The sequence below is a fragment of the Anoplophora glabripennis genome, unplaced genomic scaffold, assembly GCF_000390285.2.
Source record: "Anoplophora glabripennis isolate ALB-LARVAE unplaced genomic scaffold, Agla_2.0 scaffold465, whole genome shotgun sequence".
NCBI classification, from domain to species: Eukaryota; Metazoa; Arthropoda; class Insecta; order Coleoptera; family Cerambycidae; genus Anoplophora; species Anoplophora glabripennis.
Genome location: NW_019416751.1, coordinates 285836 through 307293, shown reverse-complemented (window position 1 = coordinate 307293; position 21458 = coordinate 285836). Strand labels below are relative to the sequence as shown.

The window sequence follows — 21458 nt, the reverse complement described above, 5'->3', positions numbered from 1 at the left end:
TCAGAAAGGATGTAAAATCGTTGGTCCTTTATCTAACCAATGTTAGGCAAGTAAAAGGTCCCTACCCTATTACAAAAGTGGATTTGGTAAAACTTCCAGGTTGAGGATTACTCATTTCCTGGCATCGGTGTTTAGTCATAGTAGCAGAAATAGGCTGACATAAAATAAGGAAAAACAAACTATCTGTTGGCTCACTGATGGGGTGACCATAACTGTTAGCGATTTCTGCACCGATTTTGTAAGTAGATGTCAATAGAATCTATTTCTCTTGGTCTTTTTCAATTAATGGTGTATCAGAAATTAACTTTCAGATATCAACATTTTTATCAGTATGAAGCATATATTTTTTTCTACTAACCATATTAGGTAATCATTTTTAGGAGCATACGACAAACAATACAATATTTTTGATTCATACCTTTTTTTTTCTAAAAATAATTCAATTAAAAATTGAACGTCAAACATCAAATTAGTAAATGCCTTTATTTCCAAACAATATTCAATAATAATAGACAAAACGGGAAATCGCAAGAGGAATTTCACAACTTGAATGCTACAGAGCCTTTATAAATACATATAAGCTACATGACTGCCGAGCTTAGACAACCAACATTTTACTAAAAATTTCTAAATCTTAGTCACCAATATTCATGATTCGTTTACAATGAGCAATGACAAACTGTTGATTGGTTTCATAAAATCTTGTGAAAAATTACACCAATCACCGGCTGGTGAAACAGAATGTTGTGTTTTAATGTAATCTATTGTTTTAATTTTACCGATATTTATTTAATTGCCAACATGAAGGAAATAAAATTACTGTTTCAAACAGGATTATTGGTCAGATGTTTGTAATCATTAAGGCTGTGTATCTCATAGTTTAAACTCGCAGAAGTAGATGAAGAGATGAAAAGAATAGACTAGAATATTCTAAAAATTACTACATATGGTCCTGGATTTGAAATTTTCATTTAATGTCACCCCACATTTTAACTTTTTTATGAAAAATGAGGTCATAACCTATTTTTACTTTGAGATGTCATTAAAAAAGAGAAAACACCTCATTCTACTCTATAAAAGTAAGCTTAAATAAAAGTAAGAAATAGTTAATGATCATCACTTGCTTTATCGTTTTATCCCATTACCTGCACGGATGAGAGCTGGGGGTTCCGTTCAAGCTGTAAAATATGCTGTTGGGCATGGGCCAGTTGCCTTGTGGCACTGCCAAGTTGTTCTTCGAGGGCAGCAGCCTCAAGGGACTTGACTGACAGCTTTTCGGATAAATCAAAAACATCATCCCTTTGCTGTCGCGCAAACTCCTGCTTAAACTTGGCTATTTCTCGTTGCACTTCTGCTACGTGCGCCTTTTTCATAGCATCAAGGGCAGCCAGAGTGGCTTGGGTTTCTTCAGCAAGAGCTTGCTCCTTCTCCTGTTTCAGAATTTCAACTTCTTGGGCATGGGCTTCCCGCAATTCGTGAATCGTACGACAGTGCCACTGCTCCATAGCAACCAACACTCTTTCGCACAATTGCTGCAACTGCTCTATATCGCTTTCCCTGTGTCGCTCTTTGCAGGAGGCTAGAGCACGTCTGTAAGCTGCTCTTAAATTTTCTACCTGAGTTAGGTACTCTGTTCCTAGATAGACGGGCCTTTGTTCATCTAAAGAAGGGTTCCTAAAAAGAAAAGTTAATTTATATATTTAACCTATTTTTGCCAATGAAGCGTATACACAACATCAAATAATAATTTTTTCTCTAAATAATTAATCACAGAATATCCTAAAATATCATATAACAACATTTCTTTAAAATGTATATTCAATGTATCTTGTTTATTTTTTTTATAGATACATTTTTGTTGCAATAGTAATTAAAAAGTAGAACTTTATCTGCATTACACAATAAAAATTAATCAATTTTGACAAGTATATTTCAATTAATTTTCATCTTTTCATATCAATTTTCGGTATTATAAAGGACAGATTAATAATTCATAATTGTCGATTTCAAATAAAATTTTTTGTTTAAAAATAGTTTTAAAATTTTTGGTGTACACCACTGGATATATATGTGAATTGAAATGAGTAGATGCAAGTTCAGACTATGCATTGTTTTCGCAAATTGCAGTGCTGCAATACTTCATAATATATTGTGTTAGTGGTATGCAGTGTAAGATGTCCAAGTATTTAACTTATAAAGAACTGGAGTATGTCTCAGAGATTCGTTCGTTTCAAGATTTCCCAAATCATTCAATATTTCTTATTTTACAAAAAAATTATAGATTTTCCATGGTGTAATTAATATGAAAGAACTATATTTTGGTCATTCCATGTCAAGTGATCAAATTAACAAGAAATATTTTTAGTCACCATCTTCAATCTTGCTGAAAGGTGAAGGTACAAACATGTGTCTGAGATGATGTTGTGTAAAATTTCACCTGCACAAGTAGTACAGCTAGCGTCCTAAGGCCCCAGCACAAAGGTCACCCAGTTTCGAGTGTTACTGTTGTGGAAACGTAGCAACTTAAAAAATGACAAACGAGGACAACTTTTTGTGCTTTGCATGATAGTTGCAGTGCAGTGCTATTTTCTCATAAAGTTGCTCAAATAATCAGAGCACAAAAAGTTGTCCTCGGTTGCCATTTTTTAGGATGCTATCTGCTATGGTTTTATAACAGCAGCATTTGAAACTTAGCGATTTATTAGCACATGCGGTTGCATTGCACAGGGGGGGCCTTTTTCGGGAGGCCCTGGTGACCCCTTTATACTACTAGTGAAACTTAGATTTTGCACAACATCCCTTGAATTCAACACTAACACCATACTTCATCAAGATCCAAGATTGATGGGTTTTATTTTGGTAACTTCATACAGCAACTCACTGAGAGGAGGAGAGGTGGTTGTAGTTATTTTTGGCTGTGAAAATCCATAAAATTATTGTATTTTCTTAGACAATTTTTCCCCTCGTGTAAGAATGATAATTCTGGTAATTATTATGATCGGCAACAATTTCACAGTTGAACATTTATTTCATACAGAGATAGTTTCAATTTCGCAGCCAAATATATTTGCACAATATAACCGATATATGAATAGCATGAACTTACATCATTATTACTAAATAATCCCATTGCATTACTTAGTAACTCCAGAATAAATGTGTGAAGAAATAAATGGTGGTGGTTATTATTTTGTCAAACTAATAGATTGTGAACGTCTGGAAAATATACAGATTGGTAAATGATTCTAAACTGTTGCAGTAAGATTTCGAATCGTTATAGTACATTGATGAAATTTGAAAATGTCAAAACTAACAATGTAGAATTGAACTTCACTGGAAGAATTTCCATTAGCCATATAATTAAAAAGAACACAAATGTTCCAGTTATACCAGAAGTCGATACCAACTTTCTTATTTTAAATGGAACCCCCAGTATATTATTGCATTTTTGGAAAGAGCATTAATTTTTAAGTTGAAAACATAGCACACTCAATACTTAGGATTGACCGTTTCCGAGAGACTTTGATTTATAGGCAAAAATTGACAGATGCAGACTATCAGCAAAATTTAGTTTTCCCGGAAACTTAGGTTTATTTTTTTGTGTGATTTGGACATTTTGTAGAGGAAGACCTAATTTATCAGATTTGACATGAAAATTTTCTAGTTTTTATACAAGGTGGTCAAAAATAAATGATCGAATATGAAGTTCAGAAAATGTGAAAAACTCGAAATTTTTAAATGGAAATCAACAATTTTTTTAATGTATTCCCATTCTGCATTAATATTGAGTGTAACTTTGTTAAAATTTCCATATACCTAAACCCAGTCGTTTTCATTTTATTTATGAATAAACATTTCCCGTTTTCTAAAATGGTGTTTCCATTTGTTTCGCACATTTTATATTGGTACGGTTTCAAGAAAATGAATCATTTTTGAATAATATTATTTAGACCGATGAGGCAAATTTCACCAAAAATGGACTTTTCAATAGACGTAATTCCCGTTATTGGAGTGACTTATGATGTGAAATTTTCAAGACAAATGGCAATTCAACGTTTATTGTGCTATAAGAAATGATAGCGTGGCAATTCATTTATATGAAGAAAACCTAAATTATACATTTTACAAAATTTTGAAAATAACTATTTAGAAAATTTACCCCTTGCTGATTACAGAAAAGTATTTTATCAACATGACGGTGCCCCTCCTCACAACAGTTACCAATTAGCAATTTTTTGCAACAACTATTTAATGACCAGTAGATTGCCAACAATGGACTGTTTTTATGGCCGCCTCGTTCACCAGACTTATCTGTGCTGGATTATTTTATTTGGGGGACTATAAAAAATAGTATGAATAGTACTCCAATAACAACAACAAAAAATTGTATGCATAGAGTAAGACTAGCATTTGAGCATCTATCACCGCATTCTATTAGAGCAGCGACCCACAGGAAACTAATCAGAAGGTGTGAAAAATGTTTAGAAATTGAAGGAAGACATTTTGAACATTTATTAAAATAAATTTGACAATTTGACCTATGTTTTGGAATGGTTTCCGCTTTTCTGGATATCGAGCAATGAACTTATCACAAATTCTTGAAATAACTTTCATCACATTGTTCATAAATAATGAAGACATTTAATAGTCTTCATGAGTATAATTTAATCTTTCTAGCATTTTTAAAGGTGAAGTGACAATTAAAAACCTGTGATAGTCGTCATGTTGGTCACTGTCCTGTCACTGCCAACCTAAAATGTACAAAACAAGTGGAAACACCATTTTAGAAAACGGGAAATCTTTATTCATAAATAAAATGAAAACGACTGGATTTGGGTATAGTGAAACTTGAACAAAGTTACACTCAATTTTAGTGCAGAATAAGAATACGTTAAAAAAATTGGGGGTTTCCATTTAAAAATTTCAAGTTTTTCATATTTTCTGAACTTCATATTCGATCCGATAAAAAATAAACCTGGGTTTCTGGGAAAACTAAATTTTGCTGACAGTCTGCATCTTTCAATTTTTGCCTATAAATCAAAATATCTCGGAAACGGTCAATCGTAAGTATGGAGTGTGTTATATGTTTGCAACTTAAAAATAAACGCTCTTTCCAAAAATGCAATAATATACAGGGGGTTCCATTTAAAATAAGAAAGTTGGTATCGACTTCCGGTATAACCGGAAGTACGAGGACTTTGAAAATATTTTAACTTGGTAAGCCCCACGGACCATATCACGCCACCACAATTTCCAAAAAATCCTTCGAGCGGTTTTCCAGATATCCAGCGATGGAGTTCGTGGTGGGACACCCCTGTATACATTTGTGCAGGTGCAGCATTTATTTCCATAAAGATTGCTTTGCAAGATACCACTANACTGTAGGTCATTATATTATTTTTCTGTGCAAATATTAAAATTATCTGACAATTCTTGTTCATTGCACATATTTTCCCTAATGCGGCTCTGGACGATAATAGGCTTACCAATGTCCTGAGAATATATAGTTACCGATTAAAGAAATCTTTACGTCGATTGCTATGTGGTATTATGAAGTTGTTCTAGTTTGGCATTACGCTAGTAGAGACCGCCACTTCCTGGATGGATTTTCTACTATCTATCAGGTGCTATCGCTGTCTTACCAAAAGTGCGATTTCTTGTCTATAAAACGGCGCCCTTAATTCACAAATAGTAACCTACCTTTTAAAAATTGGCCTTTCTAATCCATTCTTGATATCCTCTAAATTATTCCTCAAGATCATGCATTTTTGGCAGACGTCACTCCAACTCTTCACGACCACGTCATCTCGTGCCGCAGGTACATCGACGCATTTCTGCAATTCCGAAACTTTTGCAGCTACTTCATCTAGATAACTCAAGACCTCCTCGAGTTCCGGTTGACCCAACACAGCGAAACAATCACCACTATATTTATCTAACATACAATAAAACTCTGCTTCTAAACTTTGGTTTATTTGAACTAAAGACTGATCCTCCAAGAAACTCCAACACTGTTCGTTCTCCAGCCAACTACTTAAATTCTCCTCTTGACTGCTGACATCGTCATCAGGGATGGTATATTTTCCGCTGAGCACAGCTATCCGGGCATCAATTAACGCCTTGTGTGCTATGATATCGGCAAATTCGTGAAGCATGCTCGTCGGAGTTCGACTATTTCTCTCCAACTCGACCCTCCTTCTCCAATTCTGTTTTTGCAATTTGTTTAGAGAATTTAAATACAACTCTGTTAACTCGTTTATACTCCTATTTATTTCGTCGTACAAACAGTCTCCCACCGAATCCTCCCATAGCTCTAGGGCAGCCCTCTCGGCGGCAAAGAAACTGAAGAAGTACGTGTGATCCGCATCAACATTAGTTTGATATACCTGAGCAGCTCTGTGGAGCACGTGGTTTATTTCAGACTGTATTAATTCCGCATTCACGACTTCTCGAGCGACTTTGCTAAATTCGCTGACAGTTTCTTGAGTTAGTGAGCGAATCCGGCACGTTTTATCTGATGCCAAGTTGATGGTATCCGCTGCCAGAGCCTCTGCTAGTTGTGGTAATTTTGTAGTTTTGTAAGCCTCCAAAAGGGAGTCTAATTTTTCTTTTTCACCACACAACAAGCCGAGGGATGGTCCTTTGGTCGCTATAAAGTTTTTACATGAGGCAAACCCTCGCGTGGCCGATATAAGACATTTCGCGAGTATTTTCGACAGATAATCTGCGCTCGTTCTACTGGAAGGCGGTTGTTTTTGATTTGTACCTGTGATTTTGTTTTGTAAAGCTATTATCAAGTAGGCAGTTTCCTTGGTCTCCTTACTGATGAGTCTGTCGCAAACCGCCTCTCCCGTCACGGAAGACTGTAAAGCCTCTTGTATTCTACTTACTAAGATATTTTCGTAGGCTACCTTCTCTGCTAATAACTGCAGCCTGGCGCTAGTATCTAATTTATTGTTTTCTCGGAGCAGTCTTTTCTTCTCGGATAAACCTGTTAGCTTCTCTAACAACAAACACTGCAACTGTTTAACGACCGCATCAGCGGAAGAGTTGATAACTTCGGCTTCTGCGCTGCTAATCAGACAGTCTCTACCGTGTAATATATCTTGAAGTTCGTTAAGGGAATTTTCAAGGGAAGCGAGTCTGTCTATGCTGGGAGATGAAGCTCTCTTACGGCTACTTCTTAAAATACTGACGCTGGACAAACATTCGTTTACTTTAATTTTGGCTGCCGATATTAAATATTCGATATCGACGTTACTTCTACTGCCTTCCCTGGTTTCTTCTTTTAGTTTTGTTAAATCCGTCATACTGCTACTGTTTAGTAAATTTAGCGATTCATTGGAGGCATTTACATTTGTTACTTTGGTTTCCAAAGAGCTCAGCCGTATTAATAATTTCATTGGTTCTGATGATGTGGCGCTGTCCAAACTTTTGCGTCTCAAGCGCCGTAACGATTTGTCGTCTATGGGTGAGCCTCTTTCACTGCTCCTCTCCCTTTTGTATCTTCTCCTATTTCTACTTCTCTCCAAGGCTAAAATTTTCGCCTCCAGTTCCGTCACCTTATCCTCCACCTCTTTGTTTATAGATAAACTTTCACGACCTGCAAAATAAATGTCAGTAATCTTATACCTTTTTAATTGATAAAGTGTGCTTTACCTTTCAATGACACTGATCTCCTTTTCTCTTTGGATTCCGTTTTAGACTTGATTTTCAGTTGCTTTTCTGCTGCTGTTAATTTCGACGTGAGATGATCTAATCTCGCTACTAGTAAATTTATTTCTGCCTGATTTTCTTCTTTCATAATTTTAATGCTGTTATTCAAACTATGATTTGTTAACTCTAATTTATCACAGTCCTCATGTGATTCTCTTAGGGCTCTCTTAACTGCCCTTATTTCCATTATAGCTTTTTCAAAACGACATTTAAGATCCAAGCAATATTCTTTCAGTTCGTTTTGATTTAAATCATCAATATCTAAATCGAGATTAATGTTTGTAAGTTCGGTTAACGTATCCACATTGAATTTGCTGTTTTTAAAGCAATACCGGCCCTCGAGCTCTTGAATTTTCTTATATAATTTATCGTTTTCTTCTTTTTCCAACATTATTTTTTCATTTGAACTTGACAACTCATCCTTCAAATCTATAATAATACGTTGTTTCGTTTGAAGTTCTTTCGAGAGAATATTACATTTCTCCTCAAACGTTCTTGATGATTCCTCAGCCTCCGATAAACGTCTCTGAAGAGCCCGTTGTTCTTTTAAAAACTTAACCTCGATTTGAGAATTTTTTTGGTTTAATTCGATTTCATTTCGTTCAAAATTCGATAGCATTTCCTTAGTCTTTTTCTCACGAATCGCTGCATCAGATTGAAATTTTTTCAATCTGCAAATATAAAAAATAAATAATGTGAATAATGATCGATTTCGTAAAGATTACCTTGCAATCTCTTCTTCTAAGGTTCTAACTGCTTCCTCAGCTTTGGTTAATTTCTTCTGAATTTCTGTGATGTCTTCACCGGTCTTACTCACTGAAGTAAAATCGTTTTCTTTGGCACAATCTAATTCATCGGTTGACGTACTATCTAACGTTGACTGTCTCGACTGGCACCTCGGCAGCCTAGGTCGTAACCTCGCCCTATCTTTCACTCTGTTTATGGATAACCTATTAGGAGGTGGTGATGGTGGTAACTCACTCCAGTCTTCCGATCCCCTACGTCCTATAATAATTAATATACACAGTAAGTAAAAAATTAAGAACTTTACCAATATGCAATTTATTTCCGAAATGTTTATTTTACACAATTTCATTGGGACAACTCGTGCAACATATAACTTGTTTATTGTTATTCTATTGTTCTATTGTTTCTTTGAATAGAACAGTATTTTCTGCATACGACAAAGTATTTTTTATATGTGGTTACATGACAAAATATCTGAGAAAAATAATTTTCTCTAATTTCTGAGCACAATGCAGTTAAGTTAATTAATTATGCAAAACCGCTTTATCAAATAGTGGTCAGTTCTTAATAATTCACATACTTCTGCTTGCAAATTTTTTATTTTATTATACAGGTAGTGTATGTTCCATGGTTCTCTTGTCAATTTTATAAAATAAATGTTTTAGGTTACATTAGATGTGAATTTGTACAAAAAAATCCGTTCATATGAAATCATACGAATTGTTAACGATTTATTCGGACGAATAGAGCTTTGTTGTAAAAGAATAAGTAATGCATAACCGATCCCTTTGTTTAATAAAGCAGTATAATCCTTCACATGTAAATTAATGTATTTGTTTTAGTCTGACATTTCATACAAAAAGATTTTATTAGATTTCACATACAATGTAACTGCCGCCTTAGGGTACAAACATAATAAAACATTGAGGTTTCAAATTCAGACAGAAATCAGCTACACGATTTGCCACCATATGATTAAAGCATAGGTTAGCATTTGCGCGGTTGTAGTGGTATGTGACTTGTCTAACATTGAAACTTTTGACGAGTGTTAATGCTTGTTTAAAAATTTATCTTTGATTTTTTTTTAATTTTCAATTTACCAAACATTCCAAAAAATGTAACTCTAGAATTACTGCTGAAAATTCATAGGATTTTTTTTCCCTAAATATACAATTTGAGATATAAACTAATTAGGACATGAAAAAATCAATGGTAAAGAAATTTGCATTTTGTTGGAGATAGCAAGGCATACACCGTCTTAAAAAATGCTGTCAATATTTAGAAAAAAAAACTTATAAACTTTTTATGTGAAATGAGTAGTTCTAGAGTTATGTTAAGGTTAATGAAATGCTTAGTAACATTATGAAAAGTTGAAAAAAGTGATATATCGAAAATTGTTGTTTTCAAATAAAACAAAAAGATGTGTTTTTTCTTGGAAACACCATAAGGAGTTGGAAGAAGAGGTCAAATTTTCAAAATACCTAGAGACGTTGAATGACAGGGCTTTTAGTGAGAGTGGTTTCCGATGTCTCTGCCACTAGGTACATGTATTTATATGCCAATTCAGTGATAAAATTGATGCAACTTGTGGCAAAAAAAATTTATAAAATTAATAAGACAGTTATGGTAATATGTAATAAAGTTTGGGCTGTATAGGGAAGAACAATTCGACGATAGTCAACTTGACAGAATTGTAATTTAATTCAATTCAAAATAAAAATCAGAAGAAGGTAGCTGTTCTCGAATATTTTCTTATGTAACATATATTCAAAAATTTATATTGCCATATGCAATTTCCTTAAATATGCTCAAGCTTGTTATAAGTACCATATCTTATAAATCATATCACCTTCATTATTAATACATCAATTTTGGCATCTACTTTTCCTCATGCTTGGAAAAATGCTAATGTTCTTCCTTTACCTAAATTATCTAATCCATCTGAACTGGGGTATTTTCGACCGATAAGCATTTTACCTACTATTTCCAAAGTGATTGAATTAGCATTAAAATCACAAATATCGCCATTTGCTCTTGATAATAATATAATTCCCCCTTGTCAGTATGGCTTTAGGCCGCTGCACAGTACAACTACTGCCTTGGCGCATATTATTGACGAAATCCTTAAAGCTACAGACAAGGATCTAGTCACATGTCTCATTCTTTTAGACTACAGCAAGGCGTTTGATACATTGGACCACAATATCTTATGCGATAAACTCATTTATTTTGGCTTTGACATCACCGCTTCCTCCTACATNCAGTCCTCATGTGATTCTCTTAGGGCTCTCTTAACTGCCCTTATTTCCATTATAGCTTTTTCAAAACGACATTTAAGATCCAAGCAATATTCTTTCAGTTCGTTTTGATTTAAATCATCAATATCTAAATCGAGATTAATGTTTGTAAGTTCGGTTAACGTATCCACATTGAATTTGCTGTTTTTAAAGCAATACCGGCCCTCGAGCTCTTGAATTTTCTTATATAATTTATCGTTTTCTTCTTTTTCCAACATTATTTTTTCATTTGAACTTGACAACTCATCCTTCAAATCTATAATAATACGTTGTTTCGTTTGAAGTTCTTTCGAGAGAATATTACATTTCTCCTCAAACGTTCTTGATGATTCCTCAGCCTCCGATAAACGTCTCTGAAGAGCCCGTTGTTCTTTTAAAAACTTAACCTCGATTTGAGAATTTTTTTGGTTTAATTCGATTTCATTTCGTTCAAAATTCGATAGCATTTCCTTAGTCTTTTTCTCACGAATCGCTGCATCAGATTGAAATTTTTTCAATCTGCAAATATAAAAAATAAATAATGTAAATAATGATCGATTTCAGTAAAGATTACCTTGCAATCTCTTCTTCTAAGGTTCTAACTGCTTCCTCAGCTTTGGTTAATTTCTTCTGAATTTCTGTGATGTCTTCACCGGTCTTACTCACTGAAGTAAAATCGTTTTCTTTGGCACAATCTAATTCATCGGTTGACGTACTATCTAACGTTGACTGTCTTGACTGGCACCTTGGCAGCCTAGGTCGTAACCTCGCCCTATCTTTCACTCTGTTTATGGATAACCTATTAGGAGGTGGTGACGGTGGTAACTCACTCCAGTCTTCCGATCCCCTACGTCCTATAATTAATATACACAGTAAGTAAAAAATGTAGAACCTTACTAATATGCAATTTATTTCCGAAATGTTTATTTTACACAATTTCATTTGGACAACTCGTGTATCATATAACTTTTATTGTTTCTTTGAATAGAACAGTATTTTCTGCATACGACAAAGTATTTTTTATATGTGGTTACACGACAAAATATCAGAAATATAATTTCCTCTAATTTCTGAGCACAATGCAGTTAAGTTTATTAATTATGCAAAACTGTTTTATCAAATAGTGGTCACTTCTTAATAATTCACATATTTCCGCTTGCACATTTTTTATTTTATTATACAGGTAGTATATGTTCCATGGTTCTCTTGTCAATTTTATAAAATAAATATTTTATAAGCGGTTACATTAGATGTGAATTTGTACAAAAAAGTCTGTTCATATGAAATCATACAAATTGTTAACAATTTATTCGTATGAATAGAGCTTTGTTGTAAAAAATTAAGTAAAGCAAAATCGATCCCATTGTTTAATAAAGCAGTATAATCCTTCACATGTAAATTAATGTATTTGTTTTAGTCTGACATATCATACAAAAAGATTCTATTAAGATTTCACATACAGCGCCTTAGGGTATAAACATAATACAACATTGAGGCTTCAAATTCAGACAGAAATTAACTACAAGATATGTCACTATATGATTAAAACATATAGGTTAGCATTTGCGCGGTTGTAGTGGTATGTGACTTGTCTAGCATCAAGATTTTTGACGAGTGTTAATACTCTTTTTTTAAAATTAATCATTTTTGATTTTTTTTTAATTTTCAATTTATCAAACATTCCAAAAAATGTAACTCTAGAACTACTGCTTCACAAAAATATTCATAGGATTTTTTTCCCTAAATATGTATACAATTTAAGATATAAACTAATTATGACAATGAAAAAAACAATGGTAAGAAATTTGCATTTTGTTGGAGGTAGCAAGGGATATGCCGTTTAAAAAAATGCTGCCAATACATTTAGAAAAAAAACATAAATTTTTTTGTGAAATGAGTAGTTCTAGAGTTATGTTAAGGTTAATGAAATGCTTAGTAACATTAACAAAAGTTGAAAAAAGTAATATATCGAAAATGGTTTGTTTTCAAATAAAACGAAAGATGTATTTTTTCTTGGAAGTGGTCGAATTTTCAAAATACCCAGTGATGTTAAATGACAGGGCTTTTAGTGAGAGTGGTTTCTGATGTCTCTGCCACTAGGTACATATATTTATATGCCAATTCAGTGATAGAATTGATGCAACTTGTGGCAAAAAATTTAATTTTCTTTATAAAATTAATAAGACAGTTATGGTAATATGTAATAAAGTTTGGGCTGTATAGGGAAGAACAATTCAACGATAGTCAACTTGACAGAATTGTAATTTAATTCAATTCAAAATAAAAATCAGAAGAAGGTAGCTGTTCTCGAATATTTTCTTATGTAACATATATTCAAAAATTTATATTGCCATATGCAATTTCCTTAAATATGCTCAAGCTTGTTATAAGTACCATATCTTATAAATCATATCACCTTCATTATTAATACATCAATTTTGGCATCTACTTTTCCTCATGCTTGGAAAAATGCTAATGTTCTTCCTTTACCTAAATTATCTAATCCATCTGAACTGGGGTATTTTCGACCGATAAGCATTTTACCTACTATTTCCAAAGTGATTGAATTAGCATTAAAATCACAAATATCGCCATTTGCTCTTGATAATAATATAATTCCCCCTTGTCAGTATGGCTTTAGGCCGCTGCACAGTACAACTACTGCCTTGGCGCATATTATTGACGAAATCCTTAAAGCTACAGACAAGGATCTAGTCACATGTCTCATTCTTTTAGACTACAGCAAGGCGTTTGATACATTGGACCACAATATCTTATGCGATAAACTCATTTATTTTGGCTTTGACATCACCGCTTCCTCCTACATTCGTAGTTATCTGACCGGGAGATCACAACAAGTTCTCATGAACTCAATTATGTCCGACACTTTGCCGGTGACTCATGAGGTACCTCAGGGGTCCATATTGGGGCCTCTGTTGTTTTCCTTATATATTGCCGACTTTCATAAATATTTAAACACGTGCAGAGTGCATCATTACGCAGATGATTCACAAGATTATTACAGTTTTCCTGTAGGGGATGCAAACTCTTCAAATAATGTCATTAATAATGATTTAACATTACTACTTAATATCTCAGCCGCTCACAGGTTGCAATTGAATCCAAATAAGTCCAAGGTCTTAGAATTTGCCCCCAAAAAGAAAAGATGCACCGTAAAATCCCAAATCAATGTTAAATTGGGAAACACCGTATTAGACGTTGCTAACGGTTGTAAAAATCTGGGGCTCTTGTTTGATGTAAATACTCTTTGTCGCTCATCTTATAATACGTTAAAGCAACTTTATCCTCATAGGAGTATAATGAGCTCGAAGTTAAAACTTATGTGTTTCTCTAATTTTTTCAAGATTGTCATATTGTGATTGTGTTTATGGGCCAGCCCTACTAAGTACTGATATAATACGATTACAGAGAATTCAGAAGTTGCTTCAGGTTTGCGTACGGTGTCAGAAAATTGGAACGGGGTGTGAGCGACTTAATTCGAAATAACGGTTATCTTAACCTTGTAAATACTCGGAGATTGCATCTATTAAGCCTTACTCACGAGATATTGGTCAGTAGTACTCCTGAATATCTGCACAGCAAATTGCAAAGGCTCCAGAAAGAATCTGCATCATTTAAATCTCGTTATTCGCGCCTCTTAGAAATTCCTCACCACGCCACTGCTTTATACACTAGAAGCTTTATCTATCAGGCTTGCAAGGATTATAATGCTTTACCTGTAGAATTTAAAAATTATTCAATTCTGAATTTCAAGAAAAAATTAAAGCATTATTCTCCCGCATGGGACTCATACCAATTATTGACCACGTTTTCGTCGCTCTTTTTATTATTATATCGCATAATTTAATTTTTTTCTTTTTTCTTTTTTAGCATTTTCTTTAGTTTGTTTTTGCATTTAGCTATTATCTATATTTTGCTTTAATAGTTTCCGTACATTTGTTCTATGATTTCATTTTGTACATTTATTTACTGGAATGATTAGATTAGGATGAGATAACTATATATGTATACGTGTTATTTTCTCTCGGGGGGTTAAGTTGAAAAGCAGTCTCGGCTGACACTTTGCGCCCTTCTTCATATTTACTATTCTTTTTATACGATGCTCAATTAATGTATTGACATATGAGGATTCAATAAAGGCAATTTATTATTATTATTATTATATGCAGAATATTATGTTCTATTCAAAGAAGCAATAAAAATTATACAACTAAAAAATTGAATTGGTTACCATAATAAGAAAATGGAGGATAATAGGAAACTGCCCTCGTGTGGCAAAAAACTAAAAACTTTTGTTAAACTTTTTTTTACAAATAAATAACAATATTTTACATTTTATAATTGCATTGAACAAAAACGTTTTGATAGTATGAAACCTGTTTAAAATAAAAATTTGCCTATTCAACTAACCTCCTTCAGAAGCGGTTCTGTATTCTTCATCGCTAGACGCCAGGACCGATCTGGGAGTTGGAGGAGTGATAGGACTCTCAACAATTATCGGAGCCGCCTTTTTTAATGCTTGCAGCCAGTTAGACCTGATTCCCTGTGTTACAGCACTCAGAGTTAGGGTATTGCCATCCCACTGAATTTCAAATCCATATTTTGAGTCAGTAGGTACTTCGGTATAATTGGTAACAGTCGACAACTCAACAGTTAATTCTGGAGTCCCTTGTTCGTTTTGGTCTTGGTATATCTGAAGAGTGGGACCACATAGAACTATCCATCGTCGAACGAATTCAGAAGAATTGCTTTTCATCCACAACCATCCCTATAGATTATTTACTTTTATAGTCAGTTATTTTTATTAAATACAAATACAAAACATTGATTGCTTAATCTTGATACCTTAAATGAAGTTTCAAAGGAACAATTTACGAAATACAATATACAGGGTGTTAATTAAGTACATCAATACACTTTAAGAGGTTGTTATTTGCATGATTTTAAACCAAAATGGGCCTACAAATCTAGTTTTCGATCTAAAGGATGCTAAAATTAAAAAAAAACTTTTCTAAAATATCTGAAATGTTTGATGAGGAATGATGAAAATTAGTCTAATGATGTATCTAATTAAATAAAAAAATCTACAGAATTACAATATGATATAAATGTCATAGAATAGGACATGTTATTGGATATTTTCAAAATTTATGGTATTTCCAAGAACAAAAATATCTTTAGTTTCATTGATCAGATGAACCATGAACCGAAGTATTACTGTTTTTCAAATTTCTTTAAAATTATCAAGCACTTCATTAAACCTAACATAACTTAGAACTATTGATTGCCCAAAAATAGTTCATATAATTTGTTTCTAAATATACAATATACACAATATACAATATAATTACTATGTAATCACAAAAAGTCTGAGAAAATAATTGGCACATTTTTTTTTCTGAACTATATCCCCTGCTATCTCTAACAAAATATAAAATTTCTATAAATTTCATGAATTTTTTTGAGAAACGAGTTGGTTATAAGTTTGGTAAGTTGTAGTGTTTGGTAAGTTGTAGTGTTTGGTAACCTTATTGAATGTTAAAACAAGGAACATATAAAAAATTATTAATTTTAATTAAAGAATTTTCAAAATATCCAGTGATATTTAATAATTTCTGGCTTTTTCAGTGAAAGCAACTCACAATATCTCCACAACTGGTACATGTATTTATATCTCAATTCAGTGGAATTTTACCTTTAATTAGATAAATCATTAGCCTGCATCAATCATTGTCAGATAGATTTTAGAAAATTAGTTTTTTCTTTAAATTTCAATACCCTGTATCTCGAAAACTAGACTGTTCATGTAACTAACCTTTTTCGTTCAAAATCATTCAAAGAATTGTCACTTAAAATTTGTCGACGTACTTAATACTGTATGTACCTACACTGTACAATACAAAAATTATTTTTATTGTTAATGAGCTAAAGTTAGCCTAAATTAACATAATCTTATTTTTTTCATACTCTCAATTATCCAATTTTCCAAGAAAATAAAATGTCCCCCTAAAAAATCACTAAACTTGGTTGGCAAAATAGACAAAATTTATATATTACTCAAAATTTCTTGTTTGTACACAAAATGTAAAGTTCGATCTCGAATTTCGAAGCTGAAAATTCATATTTTTAATCGAAATTTCAAACATTGAGCTCATGAAATATTTTTCTACTTATGTCCCTTACTATAACGAATCAGTGGCGGCTCGCCAGGTGACGTAGGTAACGCACCGCTTCACCTAAAATTTCCGTTTGGTTGTGCAATTTAAATTTATTTTTAATTTTATATAAATTTTATAATTTAGGTATAATTCTATATTGAAAATGTATTGTATTTAATTGTTTAATACGCAGAAATAAATATAATAGTTGCGCGATGAACGCTTTCAAAAAAAACATTGCCTTCGTTGAGCGCGAACATCAACCTCGTACCATACAATGTATAGTATACGCAAGTGACGCAGATCGAAATCAGTCAGTATTCCGCTTCTCTTAGAAGCTTTGTTTACGGCGGTTGTCATGGCAACGAGGCGGCCAACACGGGAGTAAACTACGGCGTGGGGAACGAGGGACGCGGAAATTGAAGCAATATTGTCATCGCCCATCGCACGATTATAATGGCTATTTGTTAATATTTGTTTTGTATAATAATTGTAGAAATGTTTAGTATGTATGAACTAGTATGTATTTGATTGGAAATGACATTTTGCAGATGGAAAATTGAGGACAAATAGGATTTTTTAAATTGCGAAAAAACTGTGCCTTATTCTCTCAATATGGAAAAAAGGAAAAGTCAAAAGACAATTTGTACGTTTCGAAATTTCGGAATGAATGGTACTCGGAGTATAAGTGGTTGGGTGGAATTGTTTATTTAAAAAAACTTTTTAGTATGCCGTGTTTAATTGTGGGTGTAAAGTCGAGCGTGTGGAATAAGGAGAAATTTAACAATTTTGAGAATGTCACGCGAGGCCGTAGCCCGTCGTAACCACAAAGCTTCTTTGGAACATACATGTACGGTGTGCGTTAATGTCCGCAGAAGTCCACGAGTCGAACTAATATTTCAATTTTTTATAAAATCTAAATGAAAATCCTTCTCATGAACGTCAGTTTTTCAATAATATTGCAAATGCAACTAAAAATTTGAAAATTTTTGCCTGCGGCGCTTTTTTTTTAGTCAATCAATTAATTTGCTTCACCTATTCTCAATGTCACAAGCCGCCACTGCAACGAATATACCTATCTTTATATCACTATGATTAATTTACACAAGAAAGTGTTCTATCCAACTTTCTAAAAACATACAGGATGTTTCATTGAAAAGACAAATAAATATAAGTTTATTTTGACACTTGCAATGTTCATTTGTTTTATCCGCCACAAAATTCTGATTCAATAATATATAAATAATTTTGTGAAATTAAATAAATATACAAGTGATTTTCTCTACTTTTTAGTAATTGATAAAGTCAGTAATAGTTCTATTATCTCACAGCTATTTTAAATAGACAATCTTTTGGGCTTCACCAAAAATTATTATTATTCCTTATTCCAAACAAATTACAAATGTCTTTTACCTGAATCACCTGGTCCTGGTACTGAATATGCAAGGGTGACCAGTTTTAGGAAAATAAAAGACGTACCTTCTTGAGATTGAGCAGACCTTCTGCAGGTAAAGCCAGGCTAGATTCGGGGGACCTGTCTGTTAGGGCGGTGGCGATGTCGCGCAGCCTTTCGTTCCTCCAGTCTCGTCGAGCCCTAACCTTGTCGTCGCATCGCAATTTGTCTCGAGTAGGAGGTGATCCGGAGCTTACTATACAATCTGAAAGTGAAATTAGTTGGAAATAAATCAGTCATCATAGAAGACTTTGAATATAGTAAAAATGACGTAAAACTATGAAACGTATTCGAGTAGTAGAAAATAGGAGTATTTAATATTTAAGATTAAATAAGTACCAAGAATTATTATTTTTATTGTCGACGACGACGAACTGAAATAAAAAGTTATATTTTGCTATCAAATCACGTAGGTAGGTAAGAACACGTAAGTAATGGATGGACTGGTATTCGTATTCATGTACGTAAACCTAGACTTTCATTGTATTATGTATTTAATTCTTGTCAGTTATATGCTGCCTTATATTTTCTCCCAGGTTATATCGATTAAAGAGAACTTCATTAATGGGTGCGACTGGTTTCCTAAACTTTAAAATGTACTTGGCGAACAAATAACGCTGGCGAACAAATTCCAGTTGATATTTTCTCATTCGAAGCTTAATTTAAGACGAAAACGTGACTTCATTAATATGAATAATAATAACACATAAAATTTACTAAATTCGGCATCAAACAAAGTTCTGACATATTGAAAATAAACATAGTTATTATGAATAAAATAAAACACCTCTTCACTGGTATATAATTGAATTTATTTATGTATATATAAACCATAACTGACAACTTGATAAAATAAACTGAAAATTATTAATACTATTGACTATGTGTAACGAATCGGTAGAGCAACGCAAGAGTAGAATCTAGGGGGGCATAAACTTTCAAAGTGTAACAAATTTTCGGTCCCGACCGCTGTTGGGCGCATAGTTGTTCCGATCGGAGTGAATTTGATGTTGTTGTGTGGACCTTTCTACGTCGGGTATTCCACGAATACAGTGGTGGCAACGGGGAGGAAAATGGTGAACCTCTACATTTAACTATTTTAATAAGACGAAGTTTCAGTACATTATAAACCCCCGGGGTTTACACAGACGAGCCGGCGAAGCAAGAAGAGCGCCAGAAGAAAGGGCCCTAGCCGGCGGGGCCCAGCCAGGACAAAAGGAGGTCCCACAAAGCGCCTACACCGGCCGCATTTGCGGTCGGGGTAGACGACGGATGGGGCCCACCTACGAAGGCTGTCCAGGCCTACACGAGATGAGGCAGGATAAAGAGGGATAATCCCCCTCGATCTCAAATCATTGAGGCCAATTTCTAGCCATGGAATAATGGCGCGAGTACATTATAACCTAACTTAGCGTGAAAACTATGTTTTTTGAAGTTTTTCAAAAGTAAAAAAGCAAAATCTGTAACAATGGCTTCAGTGAATCAAATCCACCGGACGGTGCTTGTCGTTCGCGGCTGACACACACTACCCCGCAAATGCGAGCCGGCAAAGAAAGAAGAGCACCAGAAGAACGAGCGCTAACCGGCGGAGCCTAGCCAGGAAAGAAGGCCTCACAAACTGCCAATATACAGGGTCGGAAAGTCCCCATGGTTCATCCGCTGTTACGTGAGAGCGACAAAGTAAGTCATAGAAATCCGTGCGATAGAGAAAGATGGCTATAATGAAGGCGTCTAATAGTCACCGCCCATTTCGCCCTTCCACAAATAAGCAGTGGATCTTATTTGTGGAGCGGCGAAATGGGCGGTGACTATTAGACGGCTTCATTATAGCCATCTTTCTCTATCGCACGGATTTCTATGACTTTCTTTATCACTCTCACGTAACGGCCGATGAACCATGGGGACTTTCCGACCCTGTAGACGGTGCTCCATTTCCTCTATGAGGATCCAGGTATACAAAAATGGCGGTGTGTAAAAAGCGACAGATCATTTTTCCTGGCAAGGAAATTGGAGCGAGCACAGCACGAGTCGATATCCAGACACTGAAGCAGTGTTTTACTTTACATTCAATAACGACTTCTCATTTCTCTATCCATTTACCAAAGAGTGCCAATAAATTAAGTAAATGCTATAAGGAATTCGTTAACGTCAGGCCTATAAAGAATTCGTTATCAAAAAGTATAATCGAGGAAACTCGTATTGCGAGCGGCTGGAAACTTCAAAAGGGGTAAGAAACATGGCAACTTACAGCGACGTCGAGGCACGAAGCGCCAAACCCTAATCTCCAGGTTATGAGATGCGGACAACATCCACAAATTTTGACGCAGTACTAGTTATTCTGTACTCACCAAGTTGTCCTAATATGTATCTACCGTTATTTATGAAACACCCCGTATATTATTGTTCAGGAAAAAAGCATTTCAATAATATTGAATTAAAGAATGTTATTATATTCAGTCATAATGTCATTAATTTTAACCACGTACTCGGAAGGCCTAATAGACAGAAGACGGAAAAAAACATTTTTCTCGACTTTTTAAAAGATGAGCAAAGTACTCCTTAACTCCCGCTAATTCGGCGCCCTCACATTTTCGAACTATGAAGCGAAACAGTGTTGCCACATCAGAACCACATAAATAATAATATAATATTCAAATTTACCACCGTTAACCGCATTTTCCGCATTGTTTTCCGGCAAGTATGCAGAATGCAATACAATCCGCAGTTTATTCCGGATTGTTTTGCTTGTCAGTCGTAATGGCTAATTTTGCGAATTTTGAATATGCGGAAATGGTGGTTTTATATGGAGAGCGTCTTCGCGATATCGGATCTTTGATACCGCGACGAGAACTTGGCTGAAGTGAACGAGAAAAAACACTAGTTTCTAAAGTAGTCCATACAACCGTTTATCTTATATATAAAATTCTCGTGTCACAATGTTCGTTCCCGTACTCCTCCGAAACGGCTTGACCGATTCTCATGAAATTTTGTGAGCATATTGAGTAGGTCTGAGAATCGGCCAACATCTATTTTTCATACCCCTAAATGTTAAGGGTGGTCCACCCCAAAATTTTTTTTTTTTTTTTT

The 21458-nt window shown here is 34.2% G+C and overlaps 1 protein-coding gene across 1 annotated transcript in view; it reads right to left on the bottom strand.

The window, feature by feature from the left end:
• Nucleotides 1-21458, bottom strand: part of LOC108909706 (protein outspread) — a 173138-nt gene that overhangs the window by 1114 nt on the left and 150566 nt on the right. The window contains exons 4-10 of the mRNA XM_023455412.1: nucleotides 18398-18576; nucleotides 15171-15528; nucleotides 11314-11593; nucleotides 10735-11258; nucleotides 7660-7863; nucleotides 5701-7603; nucleotides 1146-1674 (exon numbers count right to left, since the gene is read on the bottom strand). Coding sequence (XP_023311180.1) covers nucleotides 1146-1674; nucleotides 5701-7603; nucleotides 7660-7863; nucleotides 10735-11258; nucleotides 11314-11593; nucleotides 15171-15528; nucleotides 18398-18576 — 3977 coding nt within the window. The remainder of the gene's footprint in view (nucleotides 1-1145; nucleotides 1675-5700; nucleotides 7604-7659; nucleotides 7864-10734; nucleotides 11259-11313; nucleotides 11594-15170; nucleotides 15529-18397; nucleotides 18577-21458) is intronic.